Genomic DNA, 16,025 nt, shown 5'->3' with positions numbered 1-16,025 from the left:
TGTGCCTTGTGCTACGTTTGCAGTTCCGCATCATCTCCACGTAGGCTGAGATCTCATCTGCTGAGAACTGCGGACTGGTGCTGCGCTGCGAGTCAAGCTCTCGTGTTCTGCCTCAGTGAGGTTCCTGGTATGGGACGTGGATGTTAATTGTTAGGGAGGGCAGCTGAGGGGACAGCTTTCCAGCTTGTGTGCATTAGCAGTGCCTTCTGCACTGGTCTGTTAGAAGCCACGAGCAGCGAGGTGTCGCCCAGCAGAGATAAACCACTAAGCGCAAGGGGAAGTTCTGCTTCCTCTGATTTGAATGATGAACTTAGGTCTTTCAACCTCTTTATTGTACTTCTTAATTACTTTCTTAGTTATTAAATCTCACGTGCCCCACTGTAGCTTCAGGAGAGCTGTGCTGCTGTGAAAGGCTGAAAGCCAGCTGTGCTTAGAGGTGCTGTGGCTCAGAAAGGTCTGCAGAGCTGCCTTCAGTGGCTGCAGTCCAGGAGATCTACAGCAAAGGGTCTGAGTCCTGAGGCATGTGGGATCTGTTGTTTCTGTTCCAGCACGGGACCTTGGTTTGTCTCCACGCAGGCTGTTGCCACACAGCAGCAACACAAAGTATTTTTTCAGCAGGTCAGAACCCCCTTCTTGCTGTGCGTGGTGACATAGGGGTGTCTGGGAACCTGGGGTGCAGGAAGGTTTTGGCAAAGAGCTGAAGTTGAAAGTGAGGACACTGTGCTGGAGAAGGGCAGAGGGACTGAGGGCAGGGTGAGATGGGCTGGGGCTGAGTGCAGGGGGAGAGAGGGAGGGAGGGAGGGAAGGATGTCCTCATTTTGCTCAGCCCCATCAAAGCCTGACCTCCAAATGCCCCTTCGGTTCTGTACTCAATGGCATTGCACATTGGAGCTGTTGGAGATGCTGAATATGAAACGGTGTGTGGTACCTGGGCTTTACTCAGCTTAATTGCAGTGCAGTGCCTGTTTGTATAATGGAATTGCACAAACGTGTGTGTTGTCTGTGGATCCTTGCTGACACCCACTGGAAGCAGCACAGGCAGAGACGTGTGCTTGTTGTGCCTCACCGTCATCGGCCACACTTGGATACGTGACATTGGTAACAGTGAGGTATGGTTAGGGAGGAGCACAGGATGCCCCAGTGGTCCGGCCTCGCAGATCTTTGGCACCAAACTACTCAACACAGGCACAGAACTACTTGCTTTGTGTTCCCATGGTGAGAATTCACAGCTCCAGAGCAGTTCCTTGCCTTGAGAGAAACACAAAGTCTTGCACAACTTGCTTGGTTGAAGTACTGCTGTATGACTTTGTTCTCATTCCTGAATGGGGCAGCTCTTCGGCTGCTGGTGCCGTGCGGATCGCGGCTGTTGTGCTGACTTGTGCTGATTGCTCTGCCCACCTGACTGCAGATGTTTTTGACTTTACCTTAAGATCAGGATCAGGGGCTGCACCTGTACAGCCTAGGCCACAGAGTGCTTCCCCAAGGGAGCTGCCCTGCCCTTGGGAGGGCTCTCTGGGATGGCTGCCCCAGTGCCGGCAGCATTTGAAGAAGTGCATCAACCTACAATGTATGTTTGCCCCAAAATGAGAATTACTTTCAGCACATGTCACGCCCGTGTTTCTTCTGACCCAGTGATTTTCCAGCCAGCTCTTGGCAAGCGTTCTGTTCATCGGAGTGTGTGGAGAAGTGATTTGCCCACATCTGTGGGCTGATAAATGGCACAGAGGCACCAGGTAACGCAGTTACTACCCTTAGTGTTCTCAGTGTCCTGTGGCTTGGGGGGAGCACTCAGTAATCTCACTTTATTTCCTCGCAGTGCCTTTGTCCTCGTGAAGCTTTCTGGACTGACAGGCAGACGCTGCCCTGCACACTGCTCCTGCCATCAAGATGGCCAATATTCAACAAACCCTCCAGTCCAGGAGTCAGCTCCAGCTGCTGGGATGGGGGAGAGGACATCGCCCTTCAGATCAGGTCCCAGGCTTCTCTTCTCCCACCGGCACTGCCCGAGGGATGCGGGTGTCTGTTCCTTGCTAACAACAACAATCTGGCCCTTCTCCTTCGGGGATGTGCCGTTGCCAAGCGTCCTTTCATGATTATGTTGGCCACTGTTGGCAGCGGTAGCACGTCTCTTTCTGCCCTGCACAGCCAGAAGGGCACCTTCTTCACCTTTCAGCACAGACTTTCTTGACTTGCCGTGGAGCTTTGGGCTCTTCACTGTGTTCTGTAGGGGAGGCAAATCCCCTCCACTTCTCTCCTGCAGAGGCACTGGGTGGCCCCAAGCCGCTGGCAGCAGGGTCACTGGGAGGATGTCCTTGAGGCCACCTGGGAGGAGTCACCATTTGTTCTTCCCAGCTGTCCCCACACCTTGGCTCACCCCAAAGCCAGGTTTGTGCTGCAGTGCGCTCACCGCTGCTCTGGCCTCATGCTGAGAGTTTTCCTCCGTGTCTGCACCCCTCTGTAGTGAGACTCAGGAAACCATCCGACTCTGCTGCTGACCTCCTCTCTCCTGCTTTACACAGCTGTTCCCAGGATAAAGTTTCAATTATTACGTGCCCAGCTTTCTCCAATTGGAGAACTGCTAAAAACCCACGTCCTTTGCTCTGTTTATGGTTGTATTTTCAGATCTGTGGGTTTTTGTGTGTGAAACAGCCCTCTCAGGTGGGAACAAAAACAGGCACAAGGCTGTGCAGGAGGAACAACATCTCTGAAGTTTGCCAAAGCGTGTGTCAAGCAGGGTGTTGGCAGGATGAGCGGCTGTGGGTGATGGCTGAAGGGGAAGGTGGTCAGCTCTGCCTCAGTGTGCAAGGAGTGAGTGTGTCTTCATGCACACACAAAGGGAAAGGGAAGTATTGCACATGCTGTGCGTCGCCGGCTGCACCCTCTGCAACTCAGAGCGCAGTCAAAGTCTGTGGTCATCGATTCTGCTGCTGCTAAGGTCCCAGTACAGTCACATTACTCATACGTTTAAGTATTTTGCTGAACCAGAACCTAACTCAGTAAATTCCTGCTGGAAGTAACCATTACAGTGGGATTAAACAATGCTGAATTTCCCCTAAAGAATGTCCCACGTGAGAAATGGTACCAACCTCTACAAAGCTGTTTTCAGTGAATTCTTTGCAGATTTGCTGCTTACAAATGCTATTTTTTGAACCCGGATCCCAAAAAGGAGTTCTGTGCCGTCGCTCTTGCGCCCGTGTGTCCCTTTGCAGCAGGAGCCTCCTTCCAAGTCTGATCCTGGATCCTGACGTTGGAGGACCAGTTCAGTGGCGTGGTCCAAATCAAATCTCTTTCAGGTTGTCAAAAAGCACGTACTTGGCATTGCTCAGATCAGGTTTTACCTTCATTTGTGAAGATGAGAAACAGCATCTTCAGCATTAACTTTTATCTTCAGGTGTAAAGGAAATCACTGGCTGCAGACAGTCAGCAGGGAGGGTCATTGCCCCCTCCCTCAGTGGCCCCTCTGGGATTTGCCTCCCCAGACAGCCAGGAGCACCAGCAGGTTGCAGACGGTGCTGCCAGGATGGTGGCAGAAAGGCTGCAAAGTGAAGCTGGAGAGCTGAGTTTTCCCTTTGCTAAGGTCAAAAGTACACTTTAGGACACTTTTTGTGAACGATCGTGCTCCTGACATGGCTGCTGAGGATTAGATGTTTCAGCAATGACTCAGAGGAAAAAGGTAAATAAACATTTTTTATTTCAAACACGGGATTAAATTCCTCCATGTCTAGATCATTCAAGGTAAAGCTCCTTTAATCTTTTCATTGCAATCTGCAGACTGTTGTCTGTGACAGCTGCGGCACCGGCTGGGACGTTGGGTAGCAAATGCTGCAGCGGGGACGTGGGAGGTGGCAGAGAGGACAGAAGGTGGCCAGGAGCACCGGGCCCCAAAGCGGCCGCCTCGCTAGCAGTATGTGGGCTATGAAGAAGCCGGATTGTTCCTTCTGGGAACGTGGGGTGTAGAGCTGAAGAGGCTGAAGTTTCACCCAAACGGCTTTGCAAAGTGGAGGCTGAGAAACCGTGGTGTGAGAAATGAAGCTGTGGTAAGGACAACCCCAGCAAGGACGTGAGGGCGCTGGCTGTGCCAGCGAGGTTCCTTTCTGCGCAGCAGTGAGGCGAGCTCCTGAGCAACCCCATCTGGGTCTTCGTGGGCTGCACTGTGCTGGTGCTTGGCCTGAGGACCTCTTTTGTCCCTGCTGCCTCACAGGACCGGATCTGCAGTTCCAGGGTTTGTTGGATGTGCAGCCACTCATTCCAGTGGGCTCACGCTTACCAGCTCCGTTCCAGCTGCACGTTTGATGTTGCCCTTGTACCAGTTTATAAAATTTATCTTCACCATCCAAAGCCTTTCTGTAGATGGTGTTCGTATCAATCAGAAAATACTGGGTTATGGAGTGCCAAAAAAAAAAAGGGCTAGCAAGAAATCTACAATATAAAGACAATTTTATTGCCAATAAGCTCTTAAAACTCTTTTTTTTTTCCTGTTTCAGTAGGACCTTATTCTTCCTGATGAAAATCCGGTCATAGCATCTTTCATTAAAAATAAAATTATTTTGAAATAAATAAATATATAAAATAAATATCATATACATTTTATAAATAGTTTTGTCCCTATGCACAGTATCCATGCTTACATCTGAATAATGTTCCTCACCCCATTCCCACCCCAACAGCAGGAAAAACCCCACACACCAGGACCAGTCCATGTAGTATCATCCGTGTAGCAAGCTGCTGGGCTGCTGCAGCAGGGTGCCATCTGAAAGGCTGCTTCTTAGCCAGAAACCATCCCGAGCTTATCAGAGGCATCTGGAGCAGTTCTGTGGTCTTTAGTTTTCCTTCCTTCCCTTGAATTCTAGTTGGTTTATTTTTTTCCCTGGTTAACAAGTTTGCTTGCCTGTTTGTTCTTTTAAGCAACCATAACACTGACTATTTGGCCTCTCTTACAGCCACCAAGTAAAGAAAGTGAACAAAAATGAAAGATTATATGTAGGGTTCCCTCCCTTCCCCTATCCCCACCCCCATAAATAACCCAGGTTTGATATACACGTGAAACAAGGAGGAACAGCAGTGTCTGGATTCAACGTAAGTGCTTTCCTATGTCATCTACATTTACAGGAATGATGGAATGACTATTAATATAGTGCTCTGGGAAAAAGCTTGGGAGCCCAAGTATGTACATCGATAGGGCAGCTGCAGGAAACATCACCTGTAGTGGAAGAGGTCTCTGTACATTGCAGGTATTTTAGCAGGGTCCACGGGCCTTGGTAAAAAGTGAGTGAATTTCTGATGTCTCTTAGTCCTGTACCCCTCGCGGGGGGAGCCGTCCTTGTTCAGAGCCACGTAGTAATGCCTCTCCGAGTCCGCGTGCTTGTAGAGCGTGGAGGCGTACGTGTTGTACCAGTTCTCTTCAAACTGCTCTCGGAAAACACATTCCCTTGTGAGCTTCTTCTGCGTTGGGGCAGAGGTGGGAGAAGAAAAAGATACGTGTCAAAAAAAAAAGAAAAAATCTTGCTATTTCTTCCACTTTATTATTCTATGGTTTTCTTAGCTACCTGCTGCTGGCTGCCCTGAGAATGGAGACTGTGCTGCCAGGGATGATTCCTGTGGGTGAGAGCTAGAAACTGGCACGTGCCTGGACTCAAAGGCCTTTGAAGGAGGAGGAGGAGGAAGGAGATGGAAGGAGAAGGTGTATTTTGCAAAGGCTCGCCGTTAGAAACAACACAAGGCTGCTGCAAAACTCTGAGCATGGCAGCCAGGTGTCTGCAATGGGGTGTAAATGTGGAGACTGCTGTGGGACCGGCAGCATTTGTGTGCTGTGCAGGGGGTGCCCACGCAGGGCTGCACGCAGCAAATGTGCTCTGTGGAAGGGGCACCTCCCGGCAGGAGCAGACTGCGCTGCGTTGGAATGATTTAAACAGCGGCGAGTGCCACTTTGAAAGTTCAAGGCACATAATAAAATAATACACACTGTAACATGAATGAAAGCATTCCTCAGGCCTTTCATCTTCTGAAGCAGCAGATAGCTGTGATGTGAGGCCATAACAAGACTCGGGGAGGTCTGGATGCCTAACCTGGGAAGATTTACGGCGGCGATAGGTGATGCGATGAGCGCGTGCCAGCAGCGGCACAGAGCCAGTGCGCGGCTGAGGCAGCCCATGCTGGGCGCAGGGATGGGTGCCACGGCTGTCACACAGCCACAGCCCCTCTGACCCTCACCCAGGGAACAGCAGCACGTGATGGCTTTCAGGCACTGCCCATCACCCAGATGCCACGTGGGCTCCTCTCGCTCCCTCCATGCTCTGGGGCTGTGCTCCAGTGAGGACCCGGTGTCCCCTGTGTGATGGCCTGGGAGGGGCTCTGGAGGCCTTCCAGATGAAAGGCAGTCTGCAGACGTAGGATGTTCTAATATTACAAACACTGTACCCACACAGTAAACTATTTAGGTAGGGAATGTGTCTTATCTGTGCTGTGCTAAGTGCTAAGTAAATTTTATTGCCTGCAGTAGACGTTTTGTAATAAGATACAGGAGCTCACCTGCACTCAGAACCTGTTTTGAATGTTTTGCTGCTAATTAAATCAACCCTGAGGTAACATGTGAGTCCTCCAAGAGCCAACCCCACAGCTCTCATCACCTGAGATCTGGGGAACTGCAGGTTTCTCTTCCCAGACCTATGAATGAATGTGGCTTACCCCCTTCTCCCAGAATGGCACCTACTCAGCACACATGGGAAGCTGCTGCCTTATCCCCGTGTGGTGCCTGCTCCTCTGGGGTTGCTTGGTGGAACTGTGGTGGCATGAAATGTTTTCAGAGTCTGAGGTGACTGCAGGATGTAATTTTTTTTCCTTCCCAGCGCTGGGATGTCCTCAGTGCATGTGCTCTCCTAGCACTTCTTCAGTTGGTGTCCGTGTAACAGAAAGGCTGGGACGTGGGTACCGGGGAGCTTTGTCCCCATAGGAGCAGCACTGGTGTTTGACACTGCTAATTCAGCACACAGGGCGTGCAAAGTGGGCATGGAAGGAAAAAGTGAACTTGCTGAAATCTTATAGATACCATTCCACTGCAGCCTCCTAAAATACCACTGTAATGCTAATGCGACTGCCTGGTGCGTTTCATGTACAAGATGCAATGACAGAGCTCCCATAATTACATCTTAAGGCCAATTCTGCTTCCAGAATTCCTGTGCTGTAAAATTCTGTTATTTCTATGATGCAGCATTAAGACAGGTCCTCAATTTTAATTAACTCTGTTGGTTCATGATCAGAACTGCAGGGCTTGAAAGCAAAGGATAAAAGCAAGTTTGTGCCCTCATTTTTGGCAGGCATGAGTTAAAAAGATGCAATCCCAGGAGCTACTGAACAACCTTGCAGTGTAACAGTGCAACTGAACAGTGGTCCTGCTGCGTGGTTGTAGGTTGAGCTCTGATTTCTGAAGTGTGGTTTAAAATATTTGTGCTGTTTTATGGAATCCTGGTGACTTTTTATCTGTCTTGCACTTACTTTTTATTTAGGGTAGATGTTATTAAAGTAGTGAAGTGGATAAAGAAGGGTTAACAATCCATGCTAGTCCTTGATTCTCTCATATAAAATTCAGCACCTGTGTCTCAAAAGTAGCAAAGGGGACTGCGGCAGTCTCAATAGATGGGAGAAGAAAAGATGACAGTAACTCCTGGTTTATTGTTACTGTTCTCTATGCAGAGTTTATCTGAAGGCTTCTCTATATGCACAGTACACAGGTTTCAATTTCTACACCTCGAGACTAATCTGACTTGGTTAGAGGAAGTACGTGCCTTCCACTTTGGCTTAAAAGTGGTTTATTTTATTTCACTTTAAATTCACTGTGATCTGCCCTTAAAAATCTGTATCTTCACCCAGCACAGTGCTGTGATTTTGAAAGACACTTCTTAAAAAAACCACACGTGGGTGATGGGTTGGAGTAGAAGTGCTGGGCATCTGGACTGAAAACACACAGAGTGCATCAAACAGAAAATTTACACTAGTGAAAACTACCTAGAATGCAACTAAGTTTTCAAAATAGAAGTGAATCCTTCTAGCTAGCTAAAAATAATTATTTTATATTGAACTGAGTTAAATAATTAGAATTAAATTAACCTTTAGGTTAATTAAATGTAGCTAGTAAGATGCAACATTTTGACTATAATGCCAGCAGAGCTCCCCTTCCCTGCAGCCCTGGCCCACCTTTGCACAGTGCTTGCTCTGCATGCAGCTGTTTCTTTCACCCAGCAAAGCCCCAGCAGATGCACTCTTTCTGGGACTAGCTTAGGGTGGATAAAGGCCAATACAAATTCTCTAATGTCGGGCAGAAAAGCAGCAAAGTGTATTTCTTCTGGTTCTGTAGTAACATGAGCTGCTTGCCAGAGCAGGGAATCCCAGCTCTAAGGCATATCCCAAGACAAGGAAGCAAATGACAAACAAACTTCCCCTCTAAGCCTGGATTGGAAGCAGGGTATTTCTGCTTTGTGTATCCTACAGCAGTCCCGAATGAGGCAGAGTATCCTACAGATGATGCTAGGGAAGATTTTATAGGTATTAAGGAGCTTGTGTTGAATGAAACTAACAAGAAGTTTACATGTGGCTTTTGGCAAAACACAGAAAACTCTAGTCTTGAAAGGGCACTTCCAGATAGTTATGAGAAACTCCCCCAGACTCCCAGAAGGGGTTGTACAGAATGTTACAACAAAAACAACACTCAGACCGCACTTCCAGCTTCCATTAGAGAGCTATAATATAAATGTCAGATCTGCAGATACATGCAGATCCCTATCATGTGGACAATAAAGCTGATGTTAATCATGAAACCACACCATCAGCACCTAGTTTTATGCAAAATTTCCAAATACCCAGCTTTAATTGACCATTCCTGTCCTGTTTTTGAAAGGCTGAACCACAGCGAACCCCACAGCATTCCAGGCACTGCCCCAAATGGTGCCTGTGTGCAGCGCTTCAGGGGCTGCACCGCAACACGGACCATCACAGCGTGTGTCCCCCTCCCTGTGACCCCATACATCACAGCTGTCACTTACACAATAACAGGGTGAGATGGAAGCACGTGGCATCCCAAGGGCATCAGAGGCCTGGGACAGGCACAGCTTGAGACACCAGTAAAGCCTCACAGCCCATATTGCTGCGTCTCTTACACAGAGTTGCATTCACAAGACCTTAAACTTACCGACCCATACAGCTCGCCTCTCTCGTTCATGCCGAGGTAGAGTCCTGAATCCACCCCACGGATACTAACCAGCCCCACCGCCAGGCTGATGAACTCCAAAATCCCTGAAACAGAACAGCAAAGCAAATCACACAGATGATAAAACCCACACAAGGCCCAGCTGACAAACACAAAACAGCTTTTCCAGCTATAAAGCGTCTCAAAGACCCTGCTTTATTCATAACTGCACAGTTGTTAAATCTACACTCCTACATGCATGCAGTCTGGTAAGTTTTTAATCCATTTCTCCCCAGCATCATGAACTTGGTTTTTTGAAGAGGAATTACCTTTCCTAATGGGAAAAGGACTGCTCACCTATTGTTTTTGTCACATACACAAAAAAAACAGACATTTGTGCTTGCCTGATCAGTGTTTTGGATTTCTTCAACAAAAGCAAAGTGACCCTTGTCCCCGCTGGGCTTCTGGTAAGAGAAGACAGTCCCACAGACTTTAAAGTAATCATTACAATAGTAATAAGGAAACAGGCACTGAAGAGGTGTCTGTGAGGGCTTCCCTGTTCCTGCAGCTCCGGTGAGCTACTTGCTATCTCCAAATGTGTACAGATGTCACGGATAAAGCCAAATTTCACATACACACGGGTTGAAAGGCACCTTCCTTTGCAGCTTCGGTGCTGGGGAGCTGCTGGTTCTTCCTCCCAGGCATCTTTTTGGCTGGAAATGCCCCCCCCCACCCCATGAACCTGCCTCCACCCCACGTCTGCTCTATTCAAACTTCAGAGAAGTCCCAGGCATGTCTAATGAACAGGAGAGATGTCTCCTCCATTGAAGAGGACAAAGTTGCTCTAACCTTTAGCTTGGCTCCAGGTGTCTTAATATAGCTCCCAAAATGCCCAGTCCTGAGCAATTGCCCCTTACTGCTCCGATCAGGTTACCTCCTGATCCTCTTAAATGTATGCCTTGGTCTAAAATCACCTCATGACACACAGCCACCTGAGCCGGCTGACTTCAGCAGCAGTCAGCTCTCAGCTTTGGAAATGTATCTTCTGCTTGGTCAGGTGAGGATGTGGTGACTTTCAGAGGGTAACCGTGTCACCACCTAAATATAGGGCAGATCCATGCCGATGGACACCTTTGCTCAGAGCAGATTGTCAGGCAGATTCCGGCAGCCGTGCTAGGGGCAAGAATTCCTCTTTCTGCCTCTTGTCAGGCCTTCTGTCCTCCTTTTGCCTTGCCTACTACTCTTCAGTTTGCTTGTCTGATCCAGCACTCCCTGCAGCCAGCAGGTGCTGCACAGTGGGACAAAATATGGACTTAAGAACTGGAATTCCTTGAAACAAGCAGGGAAACAAACAGAAAATGCTTTTTAGATCAGTGCAGAAATTTTCCCAGCTGAAATGCATGCTCAGCCACACTGAGAGCAGGATAACCTGTCCTCCTTCGGGCTTGTGGTGATCAATGCATTGCCTATTTGATCCTCTGAAGCAGAAAGCAAGCATAGTCTTCACAGATGTCCTCTGTTTTCTTCAAGCCTCTCCAGCAGGATCCAGAATTATTGGCTTTCTGGAGAGCTGACTCCTTCCTTTTCCTTCTCCCCTGGGGACTCTTTGCCAGGAGCAGGCAGTGCCTTCACAAGCCAGGCAGGCAAACCAGGATCTGGCTCTGCTCATATTGCATCTGGCTTTGGGTATTCATGTCTGAGAAGCATGGTCTACACGGGAGGGAAGATGTGCAGAATGAAAGTTTTCATCTGCTTCCGCTACCCACCACTCCTGAAACATGGAGCAGGTTACTGAACTGCTGTACACTTCCATTTTCCACCTGTACTACAGACATGATGTCAGCTGCTGCTTCTGAATAATGATAACTTCACTCCCCTCTTTTTGAATAGTGGTACCATTATTCAGAAGAATAAAGTAAAAACTACTATGGGGGAAAGGACCACAGGGATACCTAGAAACAGACTGTTTCCCAGGCTGCTGACAAGTTAATGATCAAGTGAAAAATATCTGGTATCTGGAGAGCTGTAGATAGGCAGAAATGTAGTTCTCAGCAAAACTGTTTTTTTCTTTTTTAAAATTTACCTTCTCTCATGCCTAGGAAGCAGGAAAATGTTCCTCATCCTGTTTAGGAACAGAGGGATGATTAAGGAAGGAAAACAGATCGCTTTTTGTGAGCATACCCACAAGCATGCTTGTCTGTGGCACCTGAACCCAGGAATCCACTGACTTGGTATGGGCAACCCAGGAGCAGCAGTGACCCCCCTCTCTGAGTGGGGGAGACACCTCTCATCTGGAGCAGATGAGGTCAGTGCTTGCCGTTCTTGTGCAAGAGATTTCTTCAAGGTGGGCCTGTGACGATCTCTTCTGACAACATCACTTGTAATACTCCCTTTTTCTGATCTCAGAGCGGCACTGAAAGATGTGCGCTGAAGATAACTATGTTGAAATAGCATTAAGAACGTATCTTAAACCCACAAAAGTCAGGAGATAGAGCGAAGGCTGAAAAAATGTGGGCAGATATCCACCCTGTCCTTAACTCACTCCAATTACCAGGCAAAATTGCAGCTTCCTACATGTGATCTGCAGTAACACACGGAGCAGCCACTGGGGCCAGATGGAGAATTTTCTTTCGAATTGTAGCAGCGTGTCTTGGTGGTAGACCTCTCTTTTTAAACTTTTTTTCCTCCCTTTCTCTTTTTCCCTTCCCCCAGGACTCGCCTCATTTTTTATGCTTTGATTATTCATCCTGCTTGTTCTTTGAGTCTTTCTAGATGATATTTGGAGAGATTTGATTAAGACTCCAACTGGATTCATTTAACACCAAAGCACTCCATAATCTCCCAAGCGCTGTCGCAGCCAGACCCACACTCTCACATTACTATAAACTATCCCTCAAAGAACAATTCAGCTCCTTGCACCTGTCTCTTCACACACAACTATATTGATGAGTGGGGCTACAGAAACAACCTCAGATGTTGTATTAATGTCTACAAACTCAAAGCTTTGGCTAAAAAACCTCAACAACTGTTCATAACAGGTGCACAAGAGTCTGAATGTCAAAATCTACTGCAAAACCTTCTCCGGAGGTTTCACTGGCTTTTCTAAGAGACTCTGTTACGGGTCTGTTACCGGATTTGTACCCAAGGAGAGCTTTGTTTTTCTCCCTTTATCAGTCTCCAGTACAAACTCGAGGCTGTTTCTCTTCACTTGTAGTGAAGAGTAGCGCTGTTGGAGTCACCTGTTGAATGCTGGTGTAAAACAGACACAAGGCAGAAAACGAGTGCTTCCTGGTGGCAGAGATTTCCCTGGAGAATTTATCTCACTTTTCTTCTCAGGATTCTTCTCACAGGGCTGTCGATGTCAGTCCAAACCCTCTCCAGCCTTTGACCATCCTTTATTTCCTTATACAGGAAGGTCACTAGCAGACGCAGTGAGAACAGACATGGTTTTAAAAATGCCTCCCTTTTTTTTCTGGAATGGCTTAGATGGAACTTCCAGTTCAGAGAACTCATTTGGGCACTCACTTAATCTAAAAGAGCTTTCTTCCAACGGTCCTGGAGGGCTTCACCCTGCACTAAGCTTCTTCTAGGAAAAATAAGCTGCACACTGAGTTCTCATATGAATCTATATTTTTACTAGTATAAAGTGTCACATTCCAGAAGACAGGTGTGACATCAGAAAGCTCCAATCGACAGATGAGAGGCAGTGGTTACTGTGATTGCTCAGGCATTGTGGGTAGATGCTGCTGCTACTTTTCCTGTGTCCCATGAGTGTACGCCTTCAAATCTGAGGTACAAATGAATCCATCCCCCTATTCTGCATTACCAGGGCTTTGGCTCATTCTTTTCCTTTCTGGAAGACTTCTTTGGAAGTCTGGTAACTTCAGAGCTGGCTGTGCATGGGAGGGTGCAGATACTGTCTGTCTTTTTCCTGAATGCTTTCCAGCACTCAGAGATGGGGATACAAAGTCCAGTTCCCACCTACATCCCATCTGCAGCTGGATACGTGCCTTTACTGTGGCATCCCAAGGAGCCATCTGTGGAACAAGCATGGATGAGTAATATGCTGATGTGATCTGGGAGCACCTTCCAGCCACGTGTGCCAGATCCACCAAGCCAGCATAATGGATTTCTATTTCCCCAGGTGCCCCTAGACTTCAGGCAGCTTTAAACTGCTCCCCTGAAAACTTCTCTACCCATAGTTCTGTAGTTCCCCAGAATCATGCAGGCTGCCTATTTCTGCAACAAGTTACTGCTTTCTGACTGCTGCATGCAAAATTTAGGAATGCATTGATACATGACATCCTAATATGAACCATACCAGTAACATTGGAATTTAAATATTCATGGCTACTGAACGCAGATGGTGAACACTGTGTGCCAATACGTTATTGCTTTGAGTCTCTGCTGAAGCGAGGTTCAGTCCAACTTTATCTGAACATGAGGATTCCAGTCTAATCCTTTGGGGCTTTGTCATGCAATTACAACAAATAACTATTTATTTTACACTGCCTTTGGGAAAACCCTGAAGCAGAAAACTATAATATTTTATATCTGAAGTCTGGTCTAGTTTACGTAGCTGGATGCTGACTGCTAAAACACTTAGGGAATGCCAGTGTTTCAATTTATTGAACACACTGTGTGCCTTAAGCTTAAGTGCGCAAAATTCATGAAAAGTTTTAGCCCGTTTAATGCATTTTTCCAAAGTTTGTTTGGAAATGCTTTCAGCTTTTAAAGAAATGGAACTGAGAGAAGCACTGCCATCTGAAACAGTTTACTGTATAGAGATAGGTAAAAAGAACTGATATAAAGGCTACGTGGCAGATCAAACTAAAAAGCAAACAGATGCCATGGGTTTGCTTTCAGTCTTTTTTAAAAGGTTAAAGATATGTGTCTTTCGGGGGTAATTAAAGAACACTTGCCCCATGAGCCTATTAGTACCTTACTCTGACCTGCAGGTTATGACTTTCTTGTTGATTTAGGCAAGGACACGCTACACACACACACCTGGTGTTTATGGAAAAGCACAGTTCGCAGATAAGCTTTTCCAATTGTTCCAAAAACCTGCCTTAAACTAACAACAACTGCAGCATCAGCAGTAGTGTTCCTGAAGAATCAGAGAGGACTGATTGCAAACATTAAAGTCAAAAAAAGAATTCCCTTCAGCAAGGAGTTAAATCGCTTGAAAACTGTAACAAGTCTCGCGAACACTTCTTGCAACCTGTTGACAACAAAGCTGAGATCACTGGCATGGGACTTGTTGATGGCTTACCCAGACACCTGCACTAGATGCTGAAATAGCGGGAATTTTTCTCAGCTGTGCTCAAACTTACTGTACTCCTTCGCTTGTGGCTTGGGATGCATTTTTGGAAGATTACATATGGTCTCATTAAAGATCCCTACTCTTGTGTGACACTGATACGGACTCGGAAGTCTTCCAGCTTTATCCCAGACAGTAAGGTAAATCCACAGCACTCTGCCTGCTGTTCCATCTTCTCCTTTCAGAGGCCCCCTAAGCATTTGTCCCCTTCAGCTTCCCCTCTCCTTTCCAACAGCCTCCCAGAACCAAGCTCTGACACCAACCCAGCCAGCTGATCCCTGCCTGCTTCGGGGGGAGACGCTTCTAATGAGATTCATGCATGGGGGAGAAATCACATTAGCTCATAGATATCTGCGGTGGCCAAAAGAAAGGTGGAAAAAGAAAGAAGGAAAGAAAGAAAGAAAGAAAAAGCCAGGAATTTCATTTTCCGATGTGCTCCCTCCTTTCTTTTGCTGCTACCTTCAGCGGCACGGCCAGAGCTCGGCTGCACACCCCGTGCACCCCCCTCCGCCTTTTTTTTCCCCTCTTTCCTAAGGCACGTTCCTCACACCTGCGGAGGGGCTGAACGCCGGGAGGGCAGCAAACGGGAAATAAAAGCGCCCGCACCGCCAGGGAAAGGCCGGTTCCAGCGCCCCGGACAGCGAGCGGGCACCTGCCGGGCCGGCACCTGCCGCCGCGCTGCGCCCTTACCGAAGCGGCTGTGGTCCTGCCGGGTGCCGTGCACCGTGCCGTTGGGGAAGATCTCCAGGTGGAAGCCGGTGCGGCAGTAGAGCTGCCGCCGCCGCAGGATGCCCTTGAGGTGCGCGAAGTCGGTGGGGGAGCCCCGCTGCAGCCGCCCCTCGATCTGCCCCAGGCGCTCGTTGAGGAAGCCGGGCGAGTCGGCGAGGGGCAGCCCGCCCAGCGCGGGGGGGAAGCCGTGCAGGTCGGGGTCCAGCGCGCCCAGGAAGCCGCCCACCTCGGCCATGGGGCCGCGGCCAGGGCCGGCCCCGCGGAGCGGCCTCCGAGCGCCGAGCGGCCCTCAGGGCGCGGGCTGCTGCCGCCCGGCCCCGCGCTGCCTGCCCCGGCCCTGCGCCGCGCTGCCCGCGCCTCCCATCCTGGATGTGTCCCGCGCTCGGATGTACACCGCACTTATATATGTACACACTCCCCTTACATTGACATATTGGATATTTAAATGCAAGCCACACCTCACTGGCATCCCTGGCTATGGGTTGTGTGTGGGGGTTTTTTTTTCTTTCTTTTTTTTCCTTCTTCTCGATCCATTTGTGGTTGGCTTTTTTTTTTTTTTTTTTTTTTTTTTTAAAAATGGTTCCCCCCTTTTTTTTTTTATGAAAAAAAAAAAAAAAAAAAAAAAGGGCAGGAGAAAGCTACACATTGCAGCGAGGCGCAGCGGCTCTCGGCAGTTCGGAAGCACAGAACCCCCGGCCGCCCCGCTCCGTCCCCTCCCGACCCTCGGCCGCTCCCCCCGGGTCCGGCCGTGCCCGCACCCCGCCGAAGGGCACCGTGCGGAAACGAGAGGGGCTCGAG

General features: G+C 48.4%; 1 protein-coding gene and 1 long non-coding RNA gene across 3 annotated transcripts; one reads left to right on the top strand and one right to left on the bottom strand.

The window, feature by feature from the left end:
* Positions 1-81: 81 nt before the first annotated feature.
* On the top strand, positions 82-2,416 carry LOC122182970. Its single transcript, XR_006180052.1, has 3 exons — positions 82-127; positions 1,633-1,733; positions 1,817-2,416. It is a non-coding gene; the product is annotated as an uncharacterized LOC122182970 (long non-coding RNA).
* A 1,790-nt stretch (positions 2,417-4,206) lies between these two features.
* FGF16 (fibroblast growth factor 16) lies at positions 4,207-15,462 on the bottom strand. 2 transcript variants are annotated; one of them, XM_042876869.1, is made up of 4 exons: positions 15,189-15,462; positions 9,182-9,285; positions 5,201-5,442; positions 4,207-4,340 (listed from the first exon to the last, which is right to left on the bottom strand). In XM_042876869.1, exons 1-4 carry the CDS (start codon positions 15,460-15,462, stop codon positions 4,244-4,246), a joined length of 717 nt encoding a protein of 238 aa, XP_042732803.1. In that variant the 3' UTR covers positions 4,207-4,243. The 2 variants fall into 2 exon arrangements, with proteins under 2 accessions (XP_042732803.1, XP_042732802.1); XM_042876868.1 differs by lacking the exon at positions 4,207-4,340 and having other exon boundaries at positions 4,421-5,442.
* Positions 15,463-16,025: the final 563 nt, after the last annotated feature.

The sequence above is a fragment of the Lagopus leucura genome, unplaced genomic scaffold, assembly GCF_019238085.1.
Source record: "Lagopus leucura isolate 7727_CA_CO unplaced genomic scaffold, USGS_WTPT01 Super-Scaffold_100016, whole genome shotgun sequence".
NCBI lineage: Eukaryota > Metazoa > Chordata > Aves > Galliformes > Phasianidae > Lagopus > Lagopus leucura.
Note: the sequence above shows the minus strand (reverse complement) of the source record. Positions and strands in the feature narration are given on the sequence as shown.

Coding starts and splice junctions, on each gene's coding strand:
- FGF16 (XM_042876869.1), bottom strand. CDS start 15,462: ATGGCCGAGGTGGGCGGCTTCCTGGGCGCGCTGGACCCCGACCTGCAC. Junction 9,286..15,188: donor GCAGGACCACAGCCGCTTCG/GTAAGGGCGCAG, acceptor GTTCTGTTTCAG/GGATTTTGGAGTTCATCAGC. Junction 5,443..9,181: donor GAGGCGAGCTGTATGGGTCG/GTAAGTTTAAGG, acceptor GCCCCAACGCAG/AAGAAGCTCACAAGGGAATG.